This window comes from Alternaria triticimaculans (assembly GCF_023758025.1).
Source record: "Alternaria triticimaculans strain BMP 0046 chromosome Unknown scaffold_15, whole genome shotgun sequence".
In the NCBI taxonomy this organism is placed as follows: domain Eukaryota; kingdom Fungi; phylum Ascomycota; class Dothideomycetes; order Pleosporales; family Pleosporaceae; genus Alternaria; species Alternaria triticimaculans.
In genome coordinates this window covers 569,096-594,456 of record NW_026055972.1, presented here as the reverse complement: position 1 = coordinate 594,456, position 25,361 = coordinate 569,096, and the positions used below count along the sequence as shown (strand labels likewise).

At 50.1% G+C, this 25,361-nt stretch overlaps 8 protein-coding genes across 8 annotated transcripts; 3 read left to right on the top strand and 5 right to left on the bottom strand.

Annotated features, from left to right (window-relative positions):
• Nucleotides 1–297: 297 nt before the first annotated feature.
• J4E78_008600 (uncharacterized protein) lies at nt 298–2,063 on the bottom strand (the record flags this gene model as incomplete). The annotated part of the gene is made up of 4 exons (XM_049369200.1): nt 298–507; nt 572–928; nt 978–1,616; nt 1,668–2,063. 4 exons carry the CDS (start codon nt 2,061–2,063, stop codon nt 298–300), a joined length of 1,602 nt encoding a protein of 533 aa, XP_049219267.1.
• A 1,427-nt stretch (nt 2,064–3,490) lies between these two features.
• On the top strand, nt 3,491–4,375 carry J4E78_008599 (uncharacterized protein; the record flags this gene model as incomplete). Its single annotated transcript, XM_049369199.1, has 1 exon — nt 3,491–4,375. The coding sequence occupies one exon, from the start codon at nt 3,491–3,493 to the stop codon at nt 4,373–4,375; it is 885 nt and encodes a 294-aa protein (XP_049219266.1).
• A 202-nt stretch (nt 4,376–4,577) lies between these two features.
• J4E78_008598 (uncharacterized protein) lies at nt 4,578–6,164 on the bottom strand (the record flags this gene model as incomplete). Its single annotated transcript, XM_049369198.1, has 2 exons — nt 4,578–5,293; nt 5,342–6,164. The coding sequence occupies 2 exons, from the start codon at nt 6,162–6,164 to the stop codon at nt 4,578–4,580; spliced, it is 1,539 nt and encodes a 512-aa protein (XP_049219265.1).
• A 935-nt stretch (nt 6,165–7,099) lies between these two features.
• J4E78_008597 (uncharacterized protein) lies at nt 7,100–9,454 on the top strand (the record flags this gene model as incomplete). The annotated part of the gene is made up of 2 exons (XM_049369197.1): nt 7,100–7,105; nt 7,259–9,454. The coding sequence occupies 2 exons, from the start codon at nt 7,100–7,102 to the stop codon at nt 9,452–9,454; spliced, it is 2,202 nt and encodes a 733-aa protein (XP_049219264.1).
• A 2,980-nt stretch (nt 9,455–12,434) lies between these two features.
• J4E78_008596 (uncharacterized protein) lies at nt 12,435–13,215 on the bottom strand (the record flags this gene model as incomplete). The annotated part of the gene is made up of 2 exons (XM_049369196.1): nt 12,435–12,870; nt 12,929–13,215. 2 exons carry the CDS (start codon nt 13,213–13,215, stop codon nt 12,435–12,437), a joined length of 723 nt encoding a protein of 240 aa, XP_049219263.1.
• Nucleotides 13,216–14,965: 1,750 nt separating this feature from the next.
• J4E78_008595 (uncharacterized protein) lies at nt 14,966–16,944 on the top strand (the record flags this gene model as incomplete). Its single annotated transcript, XM_049369195.1, has 3 exons — nt 14,966–15,019; nt 15,075–16,463; nt 16,519–16,944. The coding sequence occupies 3 exons, from the start codon at nt 14,966–14,968 to the stop codon at nt 16,942–16,944; spliced, it is 1,869 nt and encodes a 622-aa protein (XP_049219262.1).
• A 2,456-nt stretch (nt 16,945–19,400) lies between these two features.
• On the bottom strand, nt 19,401–20,009 carry J4E78_008594 (uncharacterized protein; the record flags this gene model as incomplete). The annotated part of the gene is made up of 2 exons (XM_049369194.1): nt 19,401–19,830; nt 19,885–20,009. 2 exons carry the CDS (start codon nt 20,007–20,009, stop codon nt 19,401–19,403), a joined length of 555 nt encoding a protein of 184 aa, XP_049219261.1.
• A 3,762-nt stretch (nt 20,010–23,771) lies between these two features.
• Nucleotides 23,772–25,120, bottom strand: J4E78_008593 (uncharacterized protein; the record flags this gene model as incomplete). The annotated part of the gene is made up of 2 exons (XM_049369193.1): nt 23,772–24,537; nt 24,588–25,120. The coding sequence occupies 2 exons, from the start codon at nt 25,118–25,120 to the stop codon at nt 23,772–23,774; spliced, it is 1,299 nt and encodes a 432-aa protein (XP_049219260.1).
• Nucleotides 25,121–25,361: the final 241 nt, after the last annotated feature.

The following is a 25,361-nucleotide window of genomic DNA, read 5'->3' as shown; positions in this document are numbered from 1 at the left end:
CTGCCCCCACATCCCGAACGCGACATAGTTTCCCACCTTACATGCGCAACGTCAGCTCGAGGCCATTGCGACATCTCCTGGAATGATCTTTGACGGAGAGCATATCGCGGACCTTCTTGCGATGACTACTGGGAAAAGAGTATTCGACGGCTGTCTGAAATCATATCTCGAATGCAAAGAACGGTTTATCGGAACGGAGTTCACATTGGCATCATCCATTCAGAACCCAGGCTTATCAGTGTAGTGTGAAAAAGTGTCCCATGGCAATTATGTATAGCGCGCAATACCATTGCACCGTCAAGTCCTCGCTGGGTTGTTTACAGCGTCCTCCATCGTCACTCTAGTCTCTCCATCGTAGGGTCTCAACGCCTCGCGCGCCTCTGCGGCCTCTTCCAAGAGTAGCTTTTTGATGGCGCCCGAGCGTGGAATGAATCTCACACGGAAAGGTTCTGGTCGCATGTTCTCGCTATCGGTATATGCAAAGATATCCAAATCGACCTCATTGTGCTGTCGCAATGTGTTAGCGGTCGTGACATCAACGGTCCAGGTGGACGTTTCAAAGGAGACTCACATTCTCGTGAAGGCCTGGCAAGATATCAAAAGCCCAGATCATCCGCGCAAGAGAGTAAAGCAGTCCTTGCTCGGCAAGCGGCTGGCCACTACATTGTCTGCGTCCCCATCCGAAAGGATTCATGCCATACTTGTTTGGATATGGCTGTTTCGCACTGCCTTCGCCTTCAAGAAACCGCTCAGGCATGAATCGATCGGGATCGGGAAAGTCGCGCGGATGTCTGTGGATGGCCCACATATTGCTGGTGAAGTTGGTGCCGGCCGGGAAGCGGTAGCCTTTGTAATCGAAGTCGATGGTGTTGGCGTGGGGGATACCTGCGAGAATAGTTACGGTCCTCCAGCGGAGGGTTTCTTTGACCTGTGGCATGTTAGATGTTGGAGCGCTATTCAGAATGTTCGCAATTTACCACTGCAGTCAAGTATGGAAGCGCATTCGAGTCGATGTCATCCCAGTTCGGAGAGCGACCATAACCGACGGCTGCATCAAACTCAGCATGTGCTTTCGCTTGTACTTCCGGGAAGCGCGCCATGGCCAGGATGCACGAAAGCATAGTGCTGCTGGTCGTGTCTACCCCACCACCAATCAAATTGCCCATAAGGCTCGCAACTTCGAGATCTGTCATATGGCTAGCTTGCTGCGACGCCATAACATGTTTCCCAAAGTTGTCCTTCTCCGCTTCGGCGCCTTCCTGTGTGAGCAGGTAGAAGTAGCGCGACAGTATACCAGCACCCAGTCGCATCTGGCTCGGTAACGCGTAGAGCCAAGCAGGCAAGTGCATCAGGAACGGAATCGCTTCCATCAGATAGATGCCAGGGACGATATAGTTAACAGCCTCCATCAGTTTGAGAGCTTGTTGGGCAACGTAGTCGTTCTTCCGGTCGATTCGTCGGCCCCAGCCGACAATCGAGGTGATGGATACGGAGTAGCGCTCGATAGAGAGCTCGAAGTCATGCGGTTCAAGGAGGAAGTCGCGGATCAAGATTGCGGATTCGTGTGCTTGGAATGTACGATACTTGCGCACGGCTTGAGAGCCGACGGCCATGTGCTACGCTATTAGCTCGTTGTGCAGCAAGCGAAGCAACTCAATGTAACATACCATCAGCTTTCGATGTTTCCTCCATCGGTCGCCATACGGCAACGTAGTTTGATTCGCGGTTGTCGCGTTGATCGCATCGCCCATTGCGATGATTCTTGGTCTGCTCGAGAAGATGTCTGATCTCTTCTCCAGCAAGTCGCTCGCGACCCACGCATCGCTCAATATGATGCGCGGTTGCCGTCCGATCCAGAGAGTCATCATGGGTGAATCGTAACGTTGAGCCCATTTCTCCCATGTAATCCATGGCTTGTGCGCAGGCGTTTGGAAGTGGTTGCCAACGATGGGGAATGGGAAGGGGCCTGGGGGAAGGTATCGGCGGCGCCATAGCATGTGGATGTAGTCAGCGATCAAGCCGATGGAGGCGAAGAAGAGAAGGATTAAAACAAGCTGAAGCATTGTGCCAGAGGCAAGTTCTGTATCGCACCTGAGCGTGATGTAACTGTAAGGGTATCGTTGTTACCACTATTTATACGCTACAAAGGCAGAAAGGCCAATTAGTCGAATCGACGACTCATCGCTCTGGGGAGCTCGAGAGTATCCCAATGATGCCAGGAACTCTGTGACATGTGTGCCAATCCCCCAGTACAACCTTGGATGCCGTCGTGTGCATGCGCGGGGGCAGCGAAAGGACGTGCGGGGAAGCGAGCATGTGGGGTCAGACCGATACCTGCATAGCCTGGAGACGGGCGCGTGGGATAGGCGCTGCTCCCCCAACACTCTCAACGCTCTCTATTTCACCTTATCCCCAACTTCGTTCGCCACTCTTCACGCCGGAGCTCTTGCGTCCGCTCCTTGCGCGCCTCATCGCGACGATGGACGGCTTCTTCTTCGGGATCCAAATAGCTGGCTGAGCGGAGGCGGTCGTAATTGGCACAATCTTTTTGACGTTGACATGCAAAGTCGCGAAGGCGCTCTACCCGGGATGTCCCTTTTCATGAACTTCCGCGGCTCACAGAAGCCCACATGCCGCTTCTGTATCTTCACTCCCCTGATTTTTCCGGCAGCGTCTGCTCTCGATGTCGGTGTATCTCGAACGAACTCAGGCAGCTCCGTTTCTCCCATTCGGCGAACGTCATAGCGCCGCAGTCCGGGCAGAGCGGTAGTGCGTTCGTTTGTCTCTTCCACGGTCTGCGCATTTGGTCTGGAAAGCTGGAACTCTTGCGTGTGGGCTTGGTGTCGCTGCGTGACAAGACTTTGGAGAGACAATTGTAGGTGGATATGAGTGACATGTGCAGGCTGCGCGTTAGGCGTGGGATGTGGTATCGCGACTGGGGAGTTAGTGCTGGGGTGGGGGGAAGGTGCAGTCGCGAGAACTCCTACATTTTGGGGCTTGGGCGGTTGCGGCCCAGCTTGGTCGGACTTTGAGTCGGGTAATGACGATGCAAAGCTTGTGGTCGACATGGTGGTATTGCGGGATCGGTTGTGCGTTGATGAGGCGGTTGGGAGGTAAGGATGCAAGTGCGGTGATGTAGGAGGAAGGAGCGCATCAGCATGGGGACCAAGCATCAGCACTACTTCAGACACCAGCATTACTTCATGACCCAGGAACGCGTCGATGAGCGTGTAATCGGGATACTGAAGTAGGGTAGTCGTCCTGTGGTTCATCTTGGCTGCTAGGCTGGGTGGACCACTCACAACTTAACACCAAACCTGAATGCGGAAATACCTAAGATGTGTTGGGTATGTCGCAAACTTCAAGAAGAAGCACACATCAAACCGCAGCTCGTGATCGGAGGAGCAAGCGATAGAGACACAAGCGACGCTTAAAGGCACGAAGTCGTCGGTAATGGTCGAACTACCAAAGTCAAAGCCGCGCATCAGCCATGACGACGGTGAACCCCGAGATCATCGATACGCCCCAAGCCATCGTTAAGCTCGTAGACCAGCTAATCTCTATCCACGAAGCCCGAAATGAGTCGCTTGACCCGCCCATCATGCACATCTCCCTCGAAGGCGTGAATCTTTGTCGCAACGGCTCTGTCTCCATCCTCACCCTCTTGCTCCACGAAAGTCCTTCGTCGCAGCAAATCTACATCATCGACGTCCACACGCTCGGCGCACAGACTTTCAGTACTGCAGGCGCAGACGGAAAGACGCTGAAGCATATACTCCAGGATGAAAAGACCCCCAAGGTATTCTTCGACGTGCGCATTGCCTCCGCCGCGCTGTTCGCGCATTACGGCATCGCCCTAGAAGGAGTGCAGGATGTACAACTCATGGATAGTGCGGCGATAGAGACGACAGAATCGAGGGAATATCTTAGCTGGCTGGCTGCGTGCGTGAAATACAACAGCATAATCTCGTACTACCATTATACGACATGGTCGAGGGACAGAGAGGCGGGCGAGCAGCTGTTCAGATCTGAACTCGGCGGATCGCCCGACGTCTTCAACAAGCGGCCCCTTCCCGACGACATCATCAAGTACTGTGTCGGTAATGTCGCATGCCTTCCGGCGTTACGCAACAACCTTTGGGGTGGGCGGAGGCAGGATTGGCGTGATCTGGTGCAAGATGAAACGGATAGGCGTGTTGCGTATTCTCATGCGGCCGATTATCAACCTGGTGGGACAGATTGGGTGTTGGCGCCGTGGACCGACGATCAGAACATGGTGCTTGACATGTTCAACCTCCCAAGTGATTTTGAAGATGATTTCTTCGACTGTCTCGAGAACGATGAGGTTGAGGATGACGTAGAGAGGACGACGTAGAGAGAGGACGACGTAGAGAGAGGACGACGTAGAGTGAGGATGAAGGCCCTCCTGCACAGGCGTACCGAAGTGGTGAGCACACAAGCTATGTCAGCAGAAACCATCATAGTCTAAACCCGTGGATATGAAGCAATCATCCGCAAGCGCAACAGAAGTGCGATATACAATACTGTACATATCTACATACCCCCTCCCCTTCCAATCACGCCGTCCTCTCACTATGCACCTCCTCCTCATCCTCCTTCTTCGTAGTCTCATACCTCTTGCCCCGGAAAGAGTACACACCCCAGTTACTGCACGTAACATCATGCGGGTCCAGGTCGTTGAGGTCCCATCTTAGACTCCTGAACAGGTTCTCGCCCGGCTCAAGCAACATATCCATCTCATTCCCGAACCTATTCTTGAGGAAGTCGACATCCTGCTGCATATCCCACGGGCTGTATCCAGTCGCGATGATAGGCACCTTCGTCTCGAGGAGGAGGGGTAGCGTCTCCTCCCACTCGTGCGCCGAGGCCGGATTGCCGAAACCGGGATGGAAAACGACGAAGCAGTCGAAGTAGGGGTCGTAAGGGTAGAAGTAACCCGTCTTGTGGATGTTATGGTAGTACTCGACGAAGGTACTAATCTTGAGAGAGTTGCTAATGCGGTCCTCAACAACGGCGCCGAATGGGTTCAGAGGCGTGCGCTCCGGGAGGGGCAGCTCTTTCTCGCGGTTCGCCATGCTCTCGGGCCCGATGAAGTTGAGCGAGAATTGTACGCGGTGGAAGAGGTAGGAGAGTTGCATCCAGGTTTCGCGGGGTAGCGAGGATTCTGCGCGTGCGCCGAGGATGAAGAGGCGGACGGATGGGGGTGCGAGGCGCGCGTTCTTCCAGGTGTCGCCGCCGCCGGTTCGGGGTGGGTGGAGGGTGTGTCGGAGGGCTGGGGGCGTGTTAGTATTATCTCATTTCCCAGATGGTTTGTACGTACCGCTGAAGCTCTTCAGTCCCTCCGGCGTCATGCGCCCGTTCTTCCGGATGTTGTAGGGACTCAGCTCGTTCAATACACTCGCAATGGTGATAGGGTATGTCAGCAGCTTTGTCGCCTGACGCATCTCGCGGTCCTCGTTCAGGGCGTCGAAATCTCGCGTGTACATGTACGTGTCCCAGCTCGTCATGTTGACCAGAATCTCCTCCATCTGGGGCTCCGCGAACTGGAACTCCTTGAAGAAGCGCCCACTTCGCAGATCGTGATCGTCCTCGTTAATCTGCTTCAGAACGTCGCAGACCTCCAAATGTGCCTCGTAATCATCCGCCCAATGCTCCTCGCAGCAGTACACCGGTATGCCACAGTCTGGGCACTCGAAGTCGACATGGGCGGGCGGGGCGCCCGTCTCAGAGGACTTGCGAGCTTCCAGATCCATGGGGTTGTTCGCCGGACGCGTCGGCTGATGCGAGGGATGTGGACAGTAAGCATGTTGGCGCATGAAAGCAGCACGCTTCCGTATTTCAGGTATTGGCGAGCCGGAAAAGGAATTGAAGAGGTTGTCCTCGGTCAGGACCAGCTTCCGCCGATGGCCCTCGGGATCGATGTATTCATAAGGCTCGAACGGCTTCTCGAAAGCCCGGGCCGGCGTCGTCGAGAGGCTGCGCTTGGGCAGGGCAAGCTTTGGCGGTGCTGCGCTTTTGGTCGAGTGACTGCGCTGCGACGACACCTTGGGCGCGAGCGGGCGGAGGCTTTGCGACGGCCGTAATTGGGAGCGCGGCGTCTTCAGGGCCGAGAGACACTGTCGGCAGGTGTACGGCGTCCTCATTTTGGGCTGTCAACTCGCAATTGGTGTTGGCGGGCTGCTGCCATATCGTGACATGAGGGTCCGCGAATGTTAGCGCGGTCCCGGCCAATCCCAACGCCGATTGGCCACCTGCCCTGACGAAGACATCATCACCCGCAACCGCCTGGTCGTACTCAACACCAATGTCACTTCATCGCAACACGACGGCGCTTTCATTTCGCTTGTCACGCGGATTCGACTACATCGAGAAGTCGCAGCGATACATGTCACACTCACTGCTGCCGTCAGCGACGCGTCATCCATTCGGCTTCGGGTCCATTTGTAACAGCATCCACGATAGTTGACGTCCTTTTATCACAAGAATGCTCGGCGAAGAAGACAAAAGACTGGACGTGTTGACCTTTCCTGCTTCTACGAGCCTCTAGCATATAGATGTCAAAGGTGCAGAATGTATCGACATTTTGTTGATTCCACCCTAGGCTCGTCTATCGTGTCTCTCGGTTGTGCCTGAGGCGGACTTAGATCCCGAAGTAGTCAACCTATCAGCGATGGGCGATCCTTGAAAGCTCGGCCTACTTCGCGCGAGAGTTGCTAGTTCTGAATATCCCAGATATGCCACCGGAAGAACAACTCCAAGAAAGTCGTTCACGGAGGATCTTTATAGCGATCGCCATCTGCATACTCCTCTTCCCCGCAACTAACCCCGGAAAAGAGTCAAGCCCGCTGCACAACGTCACATGGATCGCCGACGTACAACAAAACCACGGCGGAGCCCATATTGCAATCATGGTCATCTCAACTCACGGCCAGTTTGTCAATACCGGCAATGCGGTTGTCACGGTTCGAAACGCTTTTAGCGATCTGTGGTCTGATTGACTCCTCGGATGCGAAATCACTATGGTCGACAGTTCCTGCGAATGGTAGCGACATCATCCGTACCACCTATCCTCTTGGAAATGGACGTCTTGGTGCCATGCCTATCGGCCCACCCGGTGCTGAGACACTCACCCTGAACTTGGATACATTGTGGTCCGGAGGTCCCTTCAATGCATCTGTAAGCTCCGCTGACTCTGTGCTGGCAATTGACCATAAACCGACACTAACACATCCAAAAGAACTACACAGGCGGTAATCCGACCTCTTCCAAAGCAGCAGCATTACCGGGTATCCGGGACTGGATCTTCACTAATGGAACGGGAAACGTGACGGAACTGCTGGGCTTGGACGCTTCGTATGGCTCGTACCAAGTGCTAGGAAACTTGAGTGTGACCATGCCGTCACTGTCAGGCGCTGATGTGACCGACTATATGCGAACATTGAACCTGAGCAATAGCGTCCACACTACGGCATTCAGTGTAAACGGTAGCCTTATCGAGACTGAAGCGTTCTGCTCGTTCCCAGATCAAGTCTGCGTCTATTCGGTTCGCTCGTCAGGTCAGCTGCCAGCGCTGGAAGTGAGACTGGACAATACACTCATTGAGCCGGAGTTGCGCAACATTACATGCGTCGGTGGTGATGCGACGAGTTCATCGCATCTGAGAATGAGCGCCCTGACGCAGCTTGGCCCACCTGAAGGTATGCGATACGACGCGATGACACGAGTTGCATACAACACCGGCATCGAAGTTGTATGTGATGGTGAAGCCAAGTCTTTGATGGTCTCCTCGCGCAACGGTACGAACAGTGTCACGATAGTAGTCGGCGCTGAAACGAACTACGACGCAAAGAAGGGAACAGCGGAGTACGATTACTCCTTCCGTGGCGAAGATCCAGGCCCGGTCGTTGAGGCTACAACTGGCGCTGCCGCCGCGAGACTCTTGTCGGGTCTACAAGGGCGTCACATGGAGGACTTCACTTCTCTTACCGACCGCTTCACGCTATCTCTTCCCGATCCTTTCAACTCATCTCAAGTACCCACATCCGAGCTTGTCGCACGTTACAACGCCAACATCACAGCCGGCGACCCATACCTCGAGAGCCTGCTCTTCGACTATTCACGATATCTCTTCATCGCCAGCTCGCGACCGGGCTCCCTCCCCCCGAACCTTCAAGGGCGATGGGCCGAAAGCCTCGAACCCGCTTGGTCGGCAGATTACCATTCCAACATCAACATCCAGATGAACCACTGGACCGCCGACCAGACGGGTTTGACTGATCTCCAATCACCGCTATGGGATTACATGTCTGACAACTGGGTTCCGCGCGGCAGCGAGACCGCCGAGCTATTATATGGCGCACCCGGATGGGTGGTTCACAACGAGATGAACATCTTCGGCCACACGGGCATGAAGAGCGGAGCTGAGTGGGCGAACTATCCGCTCTCTGCAGCTTGGATGATGCAGCATGTCTTCGACCATTGGGATTACTCGCGCGACGAAGCCTGGTTGCGTGATCAGGGATACCCGCTGATGAAGGGTGTTGCGGAGTTCTGGCTCAGCCAGCTGCAACAAGATCTGTTCAACAACGACGGCTCGCTGGTCGTAAACCCATGCAACAGCCCTGAGCACGGTCCTACAACATTCGGATGCGCGCACTACCAGCAACTCATCCACCAGGTCTTCGATGCCGTGCTTTCCACTGCCCCCGCCGTCAACGAGACCGACACCGCGTTCGTCACCAACATCACCAATTCGCTCCAACGGCTCGACAAAGGTTTCGCAATCGGTACCTGGGGCCAAATCAAAGAGTGGAAGCTACCCGAGGAACCCTACGGCCTAGAATTCATCAACGACACCCACCGCCATCTTTCCGAACTCGTAGGCTGGTACCCCGGCTACTCGATCTCTTCCTTCCTCGACGGCTATACCGAAGCCGCAGTCCAAGATGCCGTGCGCCAGAAACTGTACAGCCGTGGTAATGGCAACGGCGAGGCCCTCAACCAGGCGAATGCTGGCTGGGCGAAGGTTTGGCGCGCCGCTTGCTGGGCTCGCCTCAACGAAACGGACGAAGCGTATTACGAGCTCAGATATGCGATTGAGCAGAACTTCGCAGGGAATGGATTGAGCATGTATGATGGAGATAGGGTGCCGTTTCAGATTGATGCAAACTTTGGCTTCGGGGGCGCGGTGTTGAGTATGCTTGTTGCGGATATGCCGTTGGCTGCAGGTGATGCACGTAAGAGGACTGTGGTCTTGGGACCTGCGATACCGAAGAGCTGGGGTGGCGGGAGTGTAAAGGGGTTGCGATTGAGAGGTGGTGGGGTTGTGGACTTTGGGTGGGATGAGGAAGGTGTGGTTGAGGAGGTGAAGGCCGAGGAGCAGCCTGAGGGCTTAATCCTTGTAAACAAGAACGGAAAGGTGCTCATAGGGTAGTCTGAGGGGTAATAGAATGGAATGAGTGTATAACGACCGCGGGCTTTTCGAAGCTGTCGTCCAAGCAGACGTGATATAACGATGCGCATAACGAGATCATATTGACAACCGGGCCTGGCGTAGGCAGCAAGCTCACAGACACGCTGGAGAGTCAAGGTGTCAGGCTAGCGCGCCCCCGCTTCGAGCCCACGTCCCGATGTTCACGCGAAGGCGCTGGGCGGACGCGCCCGACTTGCGGCCCGTTCTCAGCGCTGGGTATCGGACAATCGCGCATGGCGCGGCCTGGGGACGATGCGACAGACGATGAGGCCCTACGACGGAGACACTAGAGTGACGACTGAGGATGCTGTAAGTAATCCAGTAAAAGCTTGAGTGCATCCAGGTGTTTCGGACGACTACGTACGGCGCTGTTTAATTACTATGGACTACGCTTACAATACTACACTTTGCATCCGTGGCATCACAGAAAGCGATCATCTAATCTTTTTGCTCCTTCACGTCCAATCGTCCTCAGACAAGCGTGATGATCTTCTCTTCTGCTAAGCAATGTGCTTTCATAATCTTTCTAACCACACGAGGGCTATAGAGACTGAATAGACCGATTCGCTCGAATCGATTCGCAGCGCCATCGACCGCTCTTATGGCCAAAGCTTCGGCACCGTCTGATTCCCAAAGGTCCTTCTGTGTTTGTGGGTACTGCATAGTGAGGGCGTCTTCACTTATTGAGTATCTGCCTTTCTCCTCGCTAGCGAAGAGTTCAATGCCGTCAGATGTTTCGAAATGATCCCGGTGGAGACATCGCTGTAGGATCACTACGTATGTGTTTCCTGGTGCCGGTGAAAGCACCTCACCTCCACCGTCTTGATAGTACTGGATGACGGCATGTAGCCCCCGACGACTCAATATACAGATCATCGGCTCTTCCTGTGAATCGAAAACCTCGATCATGCGGGATGTAAATTTTGCGAGCAAGGGTCGACACCTTATTCGCAACAGCGCGCTTTCAGATTGCTCCGACATTTGTAGCTGAACGTGTGGGTCCACAACAGCCGCCTCCGTACGCCTATTCGCATTCTTATAGTGAAACTTGTACAGCATACTGCATTGGACTTCAGCGTCGCTGCAGGCCCAACTCCACGTAGGTGCTCTCCATGTTTTTGGAGTAGATGGCTGATGCGGTCCAGTCCTGCCGTATCGTTCGGTCCAGCATAACTCTTCGACGATATGGCTGAGCCAAAGGCCTGCTATGAACTGGCTATCTCTGACTCTTCTTATCCAATTAACGATTCCTTGTATAGCTACAAGCTTGTCTGTACTATACGTGAGCGCAGCTTTCGAATACTGATTTCGAAACGTGAGCCAAGCCCAGTATGTTTTGTGGTCTAGGCCTTGGGCGGTATAAGCCAGCGCCGAGGACCCAGGCGATGCTTTTTCACCGCGCATTAGATCCCGAACGCACCTTTTTAAGGCTGTGGCGTCAGAGCTCCAGAACGATCGTGCCCAAGGTGGGAGGCCCTTAGGATACGTTTCGCATGCTTGACACTCATTACACTCCCAGAAGAGCTGCGTACCGGTAAAGTGTAACAGTCGTTGTGAGAGCTGTCTCTCCTGGCTAACCCAAGCTCTTTGGTTAAGCGGCGCGCGTTCGATGCTTTTCTCGGCCAAGTAATGAATATCATACAGGTATGGTCCTTTCAAACGTAATTTGGTGTCTATGTCTTCGAGCCAAGAGCCCTCCATGTCGAAATCGACATGTCTCGGTTGCAGTAGCTTTGCGGATCTTTCATGAAAGAGGCCACTTCTGCTATCCTTCGCAGCCGTAGCAGCGATTGTGCAAGCTGCATTTGCATATATATCTCCCATGCGACGTGATTCTGCTGCCCAGTCGCGTTCGTCGTCTTGTAGAATGCACCTGCAGAGCTAAGCTTGGATCGCAATCAGTAGTGTGGTACCTGCTTACATTGAATCAATCCAAATGTATTCAATGCGAAGGCGTCGAGTAACATGTATTGCATCCTGATACGTTCTTGGCAGCATGGTAGAATCTAGTCCGTCCGCTAACGTAGAGCGTGTCTCAGAATTGAGCATGAACAGTCTGGCGTCTCCCCAGCAGTGCGAGAGACAGACGTATTCTTTGTCATGAAACGATGATGCGTCGCATAGCCTTACAGGGCTATCTGGTCCCGTGCCGACATGCAAAAGTCGCGCGGGATAAACAGTTGCTAGGTCGCGCTTTGGAAGTTTGCAACTCACATGATTGTTGCGGCAGTCCTTGAGCTTATCTCTGACGAAATTCATAGTCGTTTCGGATGCACTGGTAGACGTGAGATCTTGCAAGATAGAGTAGTCTTCAATGCCTGAAGTCGCAATCAGTGATTACGCAGTGCCATTCAACGTTATACCCACCTGACCACGGGATGAATGCTAGCCTCGTGCTATTGTAGTCACTATGCTTGTGCACGTCCCCGTCTTTGAACTCCAAGGTCACAACTTTGGCTTGCTTGAAGTACATCAAACATCCATTGATTCTTGTCTGTGGTGCCAAGTCGACCCAGGACAGCGATTTGTAAACATGGGAATTGGCACGACTGCAGATCTCACACGGTAAACGTAATGCGTTGGCGAGCGACTCGCGGTCGTTGTGATGTTCGAAATAGATTCCGGATTGGTACTTGTCGATTATAGACAAGTCTCCGCGGAGGAGCCGACGGCATGGTCCACAATACAAGCTGTCGGGCATGATTCCAGACGCAAACGAGATTCGTTCCGCAAGGGATGAGACACGGAATTGGTGTCTGAAAGTCGGTGCAAACAGCACAATGTTGTTGCCTAGACGAGTGTGACGGATGACGTCATACGCTTACGTGAGGCGATCAACCCACCCACACCCGGGATCTACTGCAGCTGTGGTGTAATCCGTGATTGACCCAAGCTAGGGTTACATAAGCCGGAGCCCATGGTCTTATGCGCGACATCGAGACTAATCTCTTCGCACCTCCCACCTCCTCTCAACCGTGATAGCATGCTTCGAATCAGCCACCCTCTGCTCTCTATCGTGTTTATACACCGACGAAACACGCACAACCTGACAAGTCTTAACCGGCTGCATTTCAATCTGCGAAGAAGCATCATTGTCATCCACCAACTCCGAGAACGTCGCCGTCGGATCTTTATGTCTCCTGTTCCCTTTCTTCGAGAAGAGACTAGTCTTCTTGCTACTGTCGTAGTCGAAACTGGATCGCGTGGCGTTGTTTGACTTGCTGAACAAAGGTCGCATGAGGGGGATGCATGCCAGGACGATTGCGACGGCGGGCTCGAGGCCGGAGAGAATCGTCGCAAGCACACCGGTGTATGTCATGTCCATGAAGTCGAGACCGGGGAGAAGCGTTTGACGGTATATGGTGATGGCCCAGGTTCTGCGCGACGTATCAGCATGAGTTCAGTACGACTCTGGGGGCGAGAGCATGTACTCACCCTACTCCAATGCTGAGGAGAGCCATTGCGGCCAACTTCCTGCGCCATGCCAGTCGCAGCTTGTACAAGTATGGCATTGGTAATAAGATCATCACGGCGTCTGTGATGAGATTAATGACACCCATTGCGAAGTAGAAGTTTGGTTGACTACCGCAAGTTCCGGGCAAGTTGAAGTTCCAGTTCTTCGCCAGCGGCCGGCATATCGCGAGAGCTGCGATCACATCGGCGATGTTCCAGGTTATGATGACAGCGCCGAGAATACGGGCCCATTGCACCATGGAATCCATTGGTATCAGTGTTGTGTACATTGAGAGGACCGACAGTTTGCTGAAGCACACGGTTGCATTCCACAGTATCGCAAAGGACATGATTCCCTATGGCGTGGCATGTTAGAGCTGGCAAATGCGAGAGGAAGGTCTGAGGTCTTACCTTGAAGAAGAATGTTGCTGTGTCAGACCCAAAGCGCTGATAGATATCAAGGGTATGGAAGCCAAAGCCGCCATAGGTAACTAGCGAAATACAACAAGCGTGGAGTGCAGTGTTGCATACCTGGCAGATTTGTTAGTATAGAAATGTTTTGCTTCCCAGTCTTGACCTACTAAGGCGGCAAGAATGCAATAATCGCTGTAATCAATCCGGTTCGCGATCCTTTTGGCTGCCAGGCGCAGACCGACAGCGACAATGACCATTAAGATAGAGATGGAGGAAGTCGCGAGGATGCCGACTTGTTGCCCATTCTCGATGGGAATCGTATTGGTCATTGCAATGGGTTCGCGTAGTGAGGTTGAGGCGTGGAAATGCCCGAGCGGCGTATGGACTCGTTCGAAACAGACGCAGCTGGACCCGACAACGGGAAACGTATGATGAAAAGGAAGTCATGTACAGCGTTCTCTACGTCTGTATGCACAGACCTGATCTCAGAGTGTTCCGAAGGAAGTGCTTCCTAGCCGTTATCTGAGATTAGCATCGTCAGAACGGACGTTCACACATTGACCCAATGACTAGGGCCTGACGATCAACATCCAACAGCGGCATGCGATATCCTAACGACTAATGCGGGTGATATCGCATAGTCTGCCCCTGCATGTTACGTATACACAGGAGGACCGTTGCCGCTTAGTGGTGATCCCGTGGGGGCCTATGTAGTTCCCACGATTAGAGGCGCGACATTCAAAAAGAACGGTGCTCAATTCTTCACACACTCCTTACAACAATCTTCTGGTCGCCCATGCATTTCAGCTGCGACGCATATCCGATATCTCGAACTTGCTTGCCCAATATTGGATGATATGTGTTTGGCGAATAGCGCAATAAGAGCTTGCGAATAGCGCAGGAAATTGCCCCTCCATGAGCGTTGTTACGGGAAAAGCATTGGCGGCGCGATCCTCTTGTGTGCGAAGGATCGCATCCCCTGTACATAGCTATGTGAAGTCACATCGGAATCGCTCTAGGCCCCACACTTAGCGTGCCCCCACTTCCTGTTCGGTAGCTGGTTGGGAACCGCGCCGCATTGCCAAGCCAGCGCGGATGCGGACGACACGCATTATCGGCTGTTTGTAGCCTGCGGCACGGTTTCGCGAAGGTCGAATAGGTAGTATTCAGCGAGCTTGGAGTAAAGTAGGCGTCGTGAAACGAATGGAGTGTCGTCTTTGCAGGATGAAAAAAACATCGCTCACCTGGACCCAGAGGGAGGAGTTGTACTCAGGTATGGAGCCCGTGAATGTCGACTCCCGCAAATGTCTAGGTCGAACGGCAATGGAAGCGTTAGTCGCGCCAACTCCTGCAGCTACCGAATCCTCCGTGCAACGGCTCGGAGAGATGATAGGAACAAGCAAGTGCTCCTTTTTGGGGCATGACGAGTAGCTACTATGGGTGCAAAGTGGAGAGCGTCGTGCCCTGGTACTGAACCCAGATGGAAAGTATCGCGTATGCATACAGGCAAAACTGTGCCCAGACGTGCCGCTCCCTGTTAGATATAATGCATCATCGATCCCAAATCCACCACGGACTGTTCATCTAATACCAAGAGCTGACACCATGGGTTCCGTTTCGCAGGATGAGCGCAAAGTCGCCATCATCACCGGTGGCACGGTTTGTCAAGTCGCATAACCGCAGTTGATCTGAGCTTGCTGACAGATTCCAACAGAGCGGAATCGGTTCCTGGCTAGCAGCCCGGTTGCAGGCGAGAGGCTACCGTGTCGCGATCTGCGGTCGACGTGAAAGCGAAGGCAAAGAAGTCGCTTTATCAATTGATGCGACAGGAGATTCGGTCATCTTTGTCCAATGCGACGTCAGCTCCTACGCCTCGCAAACCAACCTCTTCCAAACCACCTGGAACAAATGGGGTCGCCTGGACGTTCTGATTGCGAACGCGGGCTTTCCTGATCGTGGCTCCGTGTTCAACCTCAACCGCCGCGATGCGCCCATCGGCGACTTGCCTCCCGAACCAGATACCAGCTGTACAGACGTCGTGGTGAAAGGACGAATGTATGGCACGACGTTGGCAACACACTACATGCGCCACAACCCAGGGGGCAAAGGTGGCAAGATCATCATCACAGGAAGCATGCTGGGCATATATCCATGCCACAGCTTTCCAGAGTATTGCTCTGCCGAAGCAGCGACAGCAATGTGGACGAAGACAACCGGACCTGTTCTGCTGGCCAAAGACAACATCTCCATCAACTGTTTGATGCTCGGTCCAATCGAAACTCCAGTCATGCCTGGCTTTAGCAAAGCCTTTCACCCCGAACACATGATGCTCCAATCGACCCTCTTCGACGGTTACGATCTGTTCCTGGATGACGAGAAGAACCAGAGGACAGGGCAAGTTGTCGAGATAGCACACGACAGATTGACAGAATGGGGACATCCGGGCTACAAGAACGGAGCTTTCTCGAAGCGTAGCGAGGCTGTCTTCGAGCCATGGTTTGCCATGGTGCACGGAGAGAAGAGCGGGTTGCCAGGTACAATCCACGACTGGCCGAACCGCGGCAACAAAATCATCGCTGTGACAGGCGCGACAGGAAGCCAGGGTGGCGGAGTAGTCAACATCATGAAGAAAACGCCAGGCTGGTCAGTCAGGGCGATCACCCGAAATCCGAACGGCGATGCGGCAAAGAAACTCGCCGCAGAGGGTATTGAGGTTGTAGAAGCCGATTTCGAAGACGAGACATCGTTGCGAGCCGCTTTCGATGGCGCAAATGCCGTCTTTGCAGTCACAAATTGGTGGGAAGCGCTGTTCCGGGGCAAAAGCCAGCACGAATGTGGCGAGATCGAAGAGCGACACGGCATGAACCTCGCTCGGGCTGCCGCGGCCACACGGTCAGTCGAACACTACATTTGGTCGACTTGCCCAAGCGCGAAGCGTCGGTTCTGGGGTAAGATGGAAGCGCCGCACATGGACTACAAGGCGAACGTGGACGCGCGTATCAAGGCCGAGTTGCCGCAACTTGCCGCCATCACGACTTACCTGTACTTCGGGTACTATCCGCAGAACATGGCTTTCTTCCCACTCTGCAAGCCCTTCAAATACGTGAGTCTGGTCGAATCCTTTTTGTGTGAGTGCCATTGACTGACGTCTGACATAGCCCGGTACCAGTAAATACATCCAAGCGATGCCCACGAAGCCCGACGCCAAAGTTCTTGTAGCCGGCGATATGACAGTCAACCCCGGCATCTGGGTCCGCCAAGTCCTTGCCACTGGCGGCAAGGCTTATGGTAGATACGCGAATGTCGCGCTCGAGAAGATGACATACCAGGAAATGGTCGATGTATGGTCGGAAATCACTGGCAAGAGCTGTGTCTTTGCTGAGCTCAGTGTGGAGACCGCCACGAAGCTGTACGGCAATATGGGCAATGAACTGGCGCTTCAGTTCAAGTATGGCGAGGCTTGTGATCCTTGGGAGGTCACGGAGGAGTTTGTGAGCCCAGAGGAGCTGGGCATAGACGCTGGGGAGGTCGTTGGGTTCAGAGGCACGATCGAAGGCCTCCGCGCACGCGGATTCTGGGCTTGATGCGGACGTGTATTCAATATGATGCTCGTATGACGTCGGTAGCGTAATGTATGCGGGTTGCGACTACCTAGGTAATGGCAGGACTCTGGAACATAGACCGGCGCATGCGACGATGGTTTTCGTGTGTAGACGGCCTTCTATAGTAATGGGTCAGCTTGATGGGTTCCAGAGATGATGGTACGACATAAAGTAGTGGACCTAGTACTGGCCACAGCCCGGCGGCCATTAGATGTCGCATTCATCGTGGGAGCTGAGGAAATGGGGTTGTCGCGTCTCGGGCAGCGGCACCCATGTGGAGGGGATGACCGAGTAACTCGGCCATTCGTCGGACTGTAGCTCAAGCTAATTAAACAGGGTTGGAAGTCGTTCTGTATCTCTAGCAGTTTCTCCTGCGATCTAATTCTTGTGTCTAATCGTCCTAGCTATAATAATTTTTTTAGATTTCTAAGGTATTTATATAGTTAAAATATTATTTTAAAATAGTAAATAAGTAGCTACTTTTTACTTATTAGTTATAAAAGTTAAAAAAAAAGAAGTTATTAATATAATTTAAATAGTAGTAAGTTTACTTACTAAGTAATTTACTTAGAGTTTTAGCTTTAGCTACTAAGTAAAACTTAAGTTTCTAAAAATTTACTATAAGTACTTAAAAAATAATACTAATTAAAGTAAGTTTAAGAAGTATTACTAGTTTTTTAGCTAGTAATATATTATAGTTAAAAAAAAAAAATATAGTATATTACTATAGCTAGAGCTTAAAAAGTATATATTTTTTCTTAGCTTTTTACTACTTCTTACTTTTAATATAGACTTTTATATACTTACTATACTATATATAAATAAATTATATATAATATAATAGTTAGCTTATTTAATAATAAAAGAAATAGATTAGATTAGATATAGCTTAAGTGTTCTAGCTATAATAGTAAGAATATAATATTATACTAGTCTATAAGTAGTCTTAATAATTAATAAATCTCTAATATATATTCTAAGAAGCTCTATAAAGCTTCTATACTATCTCTATATTATTAATTTATAAGTAAAGAGTATAAGTAACGTATAGAGTTATATTACTATATAGTAATATAGTAGTATAGTATTTAGCTTTAGATAAATCTTACTAAGGTATCTATTTCTATAATCTACTAATACTACTATATCTCTATCTATAAAATACGTAATATATAAATATATATAATAATTATATTACTACTAGCTAGACTATTAAATATATCTCTAGCTAATATCTTATCTATAACTATCTTCTTTAGGTTTTAAGTAAGTAACTTAATAATCTTTTTTCTATTAGAAGCTAGTATATAAGATTTAAATATATTTTATAGTATAAATAGTTATATAATTTTATTATAAGTAGTATATTATACTTATAATTTTTTTTATTTATTAAAGTATTTTTTTAATAAGATTATTAATATTATAAAAATTATAAGTAGCTTATTTTACTTTATATTATTATAGTACTATAAAGTAAAGTAAATAGTAACTATAAAATAAAATTACTATATATAAATATAAGTTAAAAAGAAAAAAATATAAAAAATAACTATAGTAAGTATTACTTCTTAAAGATATAATATATATATAACTATAGCTACTAATATAATTACTATTTTTTATATAAATACTTAGCTTATTTTTAATAGTAAATTACTACTACTTAGTATTTTTTAATAACTTTTAGCTTTTTTAAAGTTTACTATTATAATAAAGAAAGTAGTAAAATTATAAACTATTTATTACTAATAAGTTATTATTTTTAAAAGTAGTACTTTTTTTAGAGCTTAGCTATATACTAAATAGTTATATAATATTTTAAAGTATAGTTTTATTTTTAATAAGTATTAAAGTATATAAATATATATACTAAAAATACTAATATAAATATAAATATAGCTAATATTTATAAGTATAAACTAAGTAGCTAAAAACTTTTTAATTACTAAAAAAGTAGTAGTATTAAATTTTATTTAGTAACTTTAACTACTTAGTATTTAGTTTACTTAAGTAAAGTAAAATATTTTAAATAGTTAGTTTATAAATATAAACTAAAAAGTATAAATATTAGCTATTTTAGTAAGTTATAAAATTATTATAAAAAATAAAAATAAAAATATATAAAAGAAGTATTATAGTAATAGCTAAGTAGCTATTATAAGTAATAAGTTATTTAGTTAATTATTTAGATTATCTAAGTTATCTAGTGCTAGTATATTAAATGTAAAGTCTTTATTACAAGTAACACTACTACTTATAAAACTCTTTAAGGTAACGCGTTTTAATTTAGTAAGAACAACAGTAAAGATAGTGTTGGTTGAATCTGGAGAGTAATCCTCCCGGTCGCATCAAAGCGCATCTGCATGCACAATGGGCGGCTCGTGCGGACCCTGCTTACGGCATTCCTCAGGTGCATGCTAGCATACTGGCGCTGCCTATGTCTTCCTATCCACAACAGTATCTTTCGGGGCGCCTGGGGCGCGTGAGATGTCAGAGGAACTAGAAGACTCCGCATCCGTCACCTGCCCATCCTCCTTTGCTTGTAGCTCGACCTGCGCATCGACGTCGTCCTCATTGTCGAACCAGGACGGCGGATCGAGCAATCGAGGAAGCTTAGCTGGCGCCTTCTTGTTCCCTTTCTCTAGATGCGCCCCTTCGTTGAGCTTGTCGCCTTGGTTCGGACCGCTGCGAGCCTTGCTTCTCGAAAACAGAGGGCGCATGAGCGGTATGCAAGCCACAACGATCATGACTGCACACTCGAGGCCACCTAGGAACATGGCGATGGCCATGTCCGAGTATCGGTTGACTTTTCGCCAATTTAGACCCCACAAGCACTTCTGGCGATAGATGGTAATGGCCCAGGTCCTAGGGTTCGTGTTAGCATATTGCAGGCGGTGGAAGTCTTTCTGGTATACGTACACTATACCCATCCCTAGCAAGACAATAGCAACGATCTTCTTGCGCCATGACGTCCGGAGGCGGATCAGATACGGCATCGGAAGTGCGATGATGATTGTATCGATGATCAGATTGAACAAGCCCATGATGAAATAGAACAGAGTTTGGTTAGGGCATTTGTCTGCGTTGATCCATGCCATGTTGAACGGTCTGCAAATCGACAATACTGCAATCAGATCTGCCACTGTCCATACGACGATCGTCGCGCCGAAATAGCGACATATAACGCGCATGGATGCGTTAGGTATGATCGAAGTGTACATGAGCAGGACCGAGAGCTTGGACAGGCAGGCAGTGACATGCCAAGTACACACCGCGACTAATGTGCCTTTGGAGAGGATGCGCATATTGAGGATACCAAAACGCTGTAGGAGGGTTGTGAGTTCGAGGCCATAGCCTGCGTGGAAGACGAGGTATAAGTGGTTGCAGTTTGTTGCTAGGTTGAACACCTGTCAAGGGAAGTCAGTAACTTTGCTCTGCAAGATACTCCCGGTATCTACGTGGCGGATATGATGCATCTGAATGCAGTATGAAGATGAAGGATGAGGATGGTTTACCAAAGCTGCTATAATGCAGTAGTCGCTGGCGTCGATTCGTTTGCGAATGTACTTGGCCACAAGACGTAGGATGACCGCGATGGTAGATAAAGCGATCGAGCTGATTGATAAAGCGATTGTCCAGACCTGCAGTTCAGTTTCGATTGTGAAAGCCATACTGAGCGAAAAACGCGCCTTGCGAATCTGGGTAGTTCAACAGTAGATAGAGGATGCGAACATACTGCCTCGTTGAGTCATGACGGGGGCTTTAGATACAGACGCTGCAACCTCGAAGACATTACAATGTCGATTGTCTGCCTCTACTCTATTCTAACGGACGCAAGCCACTCGCATCTTCTGAACGGTGAGAACTCGAGCCTTCCGAACGGTGAACTCTCGACCCTTTCGAAGGGAGGACATCCGAAGAGCTCACTCGATCTCGGTATTGAATTTCTCTAAAGGGATCTCTGTATACTGTAAACTCTATGCTAGTGCATCATGCACAGAGGTCCCAATTGAGAACAGATGCATAACGTAGATGCAGTCAGACACATGAATGGTCTGTGGGAAGGTCTTACTCGATCTCGGCGTTGGATTTTTACAAAGGGATCTCTGTATACTGTAAAGCTCATGTTGCTGTATCATTCAACCATAGCCCAATCGAAATTGGGTGCATGATATAAGTGCAATCAGACACAGAGTGGTCCGTGGGAAGATCGAGGCATCGCATGGCGGGCCGCGGGAGTGGTTCGTGATCGGAACGGATCTGGCCACCGGGAAGATCGGATCAGAGGCCACCTACAAGGAGTGCGTTTCCAAAAAACGGGGAGTAGTCGCATGACTTATATGACGAACGCGCAACACGATAAACACAGGGGGCGCGACGGTCATTCTGCTGGAAACTGAGAGCGGCGTATGCTGAATGTCCAGAATGGTAGTTGTGGTGAAGGGAGCGCAGGCAGGAAGGCTGCGGGCGAGACGAGTTCTTTTAGAATCAACGCTTTACCAGACCAGGACTAGCGCGAGATGAACGGTCAGCTCTCGCGCCTCCTACACGTCGCGTGCCTCAGCCCACAACAGCAACCAATATCTTCAAGGCGCGTATCAGCTTATTGTTCTCATCTCATGCATTGAATGCCGCCCCCGAATAGCGGTGTCATTTCACCGTTGATGATCATCTCCCTCATCGGAAACAAGAGGTTAAACTGCCCCAACACCAGCCATGCCAGCGCACGATCTGCTCGGGCTGCCATTGGTGTTATTTCGCATGATTATAGAGATAGTAAGCACCCTTATGGTTTGGCCGAGCATGCAACCGACTAAAGCCGGCATAGCTTCACGACGACGATGCGAAATCGCTGTATTCACTGCGATGTGTGTCCAGAGTATGCCGCAACGAATCCGACATATTACTCTTTCGTAGCATCCGTCTAAAAGACCATTTAGATCTCGTCGAGCTTGAATCTGGCATAACTCTCGACCTGTACATGGATGAGGCTATTGTTGTCCAGGAAGAGTTTTGGTTGCAGAAAGTAACTCAGAACCTGCTGCAATGCATACTGGATAAAAATAGATCTATCGCGAGACATGTCAGACATCTGGAGATCGGCGCCTTCTATCAGGGCTTCTTCGATGAGGCGCTCGCGCCTGTTCTGGAGGATGTATTGACGATGACGACTGGCCTGCAGTCTTTCAGGTAGGGCTGAACCCTTGGTAATATACTCGTATACTAACTTGGCACAGCTGGGGCACGAGCATACCTATACCAGAGGGTGCCCTCCACCTGTTTCACACGATGCATCCCACGGCTCGCCTGCACGTGACGAATCTCGAGCGGGAACGGAAGCCTCTGGATCGACGTCTACTCTCGTCAACGCAGCTTCACTCCCTCCGGTTGTGCGTTTACTACGATGAACCAGACCAAAACCTTTACCTAGATGGTTATCGCAGCGAGCTCCAAATTCTGAAAGGTTGCCTGATGCTCGGCAACAGCATTAAGAAACGCGATCTGAGCTTCGAAGACGCTAAGCATACGATATATGATAAAGCGCTCGTTGGTCTCAAAGACTGCGCGCTTGGCCCTTTGAACTTCCATTGGCAAGAAGGAGATCGATTTCCCACGCTTGAGGAGTGGACTGTGAGCGAGAGTTTCGCAGACTATGCCTACACCGCGCAACACATAGACATGTGGCATCGATGCATGGATTGGTCCCTGCTCTGCGCTCTTGATCTTGGGCGTTTCAACATGTATCCTTCATCTATGCTGCCGATAATATCGTTGACTGGCCATGTCCCGTGGCTTGAGTCTTTGAGTCTCGCCGTCTTCAACTGCAACGAACACGATAAGAAAGATACAAAACGTTTACTGTCAATATTGGAAGAGTTTCTGCGAAATTCTTTGGCACTCAGAAGATTGCGCCTATTGTGGGACGGCATTCCGGACTGTCTACCAGTGATATTACAACATCAAGGCTCGACGCTGCGTGAATTGAGCTCGGAAGACCTTGGCGATACAGCTCCCTGGAGCCACCAGCTCTTTCTCGACATACTGAGCAAGGCGCCGCAACTGTGCTGTCTAGACGTAGAGACATCGAATCAACACTCTGAGTTCGAACTTGAAGGGAGGTGGTCTGGTAAAGCCGTCAACTCATCGCCATCTGAGAAGTATAAGAGCATGGAGCATATGCTCATGAGGTGGCAGGTCGACAAAGCAAAAGTAGAAGCCGCTATTCTGAAACGCTTGGATATATGATACGTACTGAGGCGAGCTGGAAGATACGAATTGGACGCCACAGGAGTCACTTGGATACCAGAATCACCGTAGACGTATTTGATTTCATCGAGTTCGTGTTGCAAGCAACGGTATATAGGTATATAAGGATAAGTATGAGGTGCAGGGCCCCCGCGACCTGCTCGCGATTGGACGGAATCACCGTAGACAAGGTCGTGTTCGTGTTATGTCTTCGCTTCCCGGTTCATTTCGTCTGATTCAAAGAAGACCTTTCGCATACCTAGTAAGAGGTCAGACCACGCCTTTTGATCAACAGCATGTTGCACACTTTCCTCGGTGGATGACAGGGTTATAAAATTTACCAATTGGCATGTTCTTCGTTCTCAAGGATATCTTGATGCTTGAACCCAAGCACAGTCGCTATTACACAACACGATGTATTATCGTAATGCAGTTGTATCTTGTGAAAATCTTGTGCTCGCCGCAGGTACCCATATATGCCCTTGATACATCTCCGACATCAGCAAAAATCTTGAAGCCATTCACTCTCCAGAAAAGTCACAACGAATCTCCATGTCAAATCAGAGGTTGGGGAACGAGACAAGACCTTTGTCCAGTGACTCAAAGATCCGCAAATCCAAGGATCTCGCGATTTCCTCTATCATGTCGATGGCGTCTAACACATGATGACCTTGAAGAGACAGCTGTTCGATCAGCGGACACCATGTGTCCTTGAGCTTTAACATACCACGAAGGCAATCTTCGCTTAATTCGGTGTCGAAATAGCAGTCCTGCAACTTCAGATATCTCAACGACTCTGGTAGGTGACAGAGGTTCGTAAGTTTCTCAAACTGGATCGTTATGTGCGATAGCATCTCAAAATCGCGGAATGAGGGGTACACGTAGTGTAACGAGTCTTCGCCGTGCAGTTCGATGTCTTCTTGAAACCACGCATCGCGCATATCGTAGTGGCTGTTGAAGTGCAATTCCAGAGTCTTTAGAGTTGCTTTATGCTTTTCCAGTAACGCGATCACCAGATCTTGTGGAGTGACGAGGGGTTGGCTCCCAATATCGTCTGGCAACATACCCCCAAAACGCCTGTCGTCTGGGATGACAAATCTGAACGTTTTCAAGCGAGAACATGCTTCTAGAGCTTGTCGCATTGTAGCGAGTGGCCCAAGACTCCACCACAATTCAATCGCGGATGGTGTCAGTACGTTCGTGGCAGGATGAGCATCATTACCGGCCGATGCTTCGTTCTCGGTAGAGAATGAAGAGAACGATGGGTATCGCAGGAGCGGGATGTAGTCGACTATGTTGATTGGCTGGTTATCGAAATGCTTGTGCCTGCAGGTTAATGAGCGAGAGCGACATGAGCGGGAGTCGGCGATGCTTACAGATGGAACGTCTCCAACTTGGCGAGGAAGGCATCACTCGAAGCTCTCATCGCATGCATCCCTTGCAGTAGTCCGCGAGGGGGCAGATTGTGTGTATCCATACGAAGATGCCGTAGATTGGGCAGACAAAGAAGTGTGCATAACACAAGCGTCTGATACAACATGCTCCGTTCGCTATCGAGATTCTGAGTTTCGAATAATGCCAATAATTTGTCGAAAGTGGGACGGCGCATAAGGTCAGGTCCTTCGTACGGGGCTGGTCGATGGTAATGTAAAGTGAGCGATCGCGTCTTCTTTGCGAGCTTGGGGCGTTCGACACAGGTCCGCAAGAAGAGCTCAAGAGATCTCATGGTCTCGGGTATCGACTGTCCCAGTACCACGCAAGTGTAGAGCGCGGGTTGCGCAACAGCTGCCAGCGCGCGGGATGTATTGCATAATCGCCATAGTGCTCTGACGTCCGACCAGCGGCCTGTTTCGAGATGCGCGACGATGGAATAGAGCAGTTCGTTGGAAAGATCAGTGAGCTTTGCCATGGTTTGATGCGGAGTGACCGCCGGAGGTGTCGCAAGCCAGGTGCACAATAGCAGGCAGCAACATTAGTAAGCGACGCTCGCTTCGCGGGGCCATCTTTTTGGCGAATTGGCATCCTGGCCGGTGGCCACGACCTTCACCTTCACCAACCATCAAGCTCACGGCATCAGTCATGCAGAAGAAGCTTCTCAGTGGTACAACAGATATGAATTCAGGAATGACAAAAGAAATCTAACAAATCAC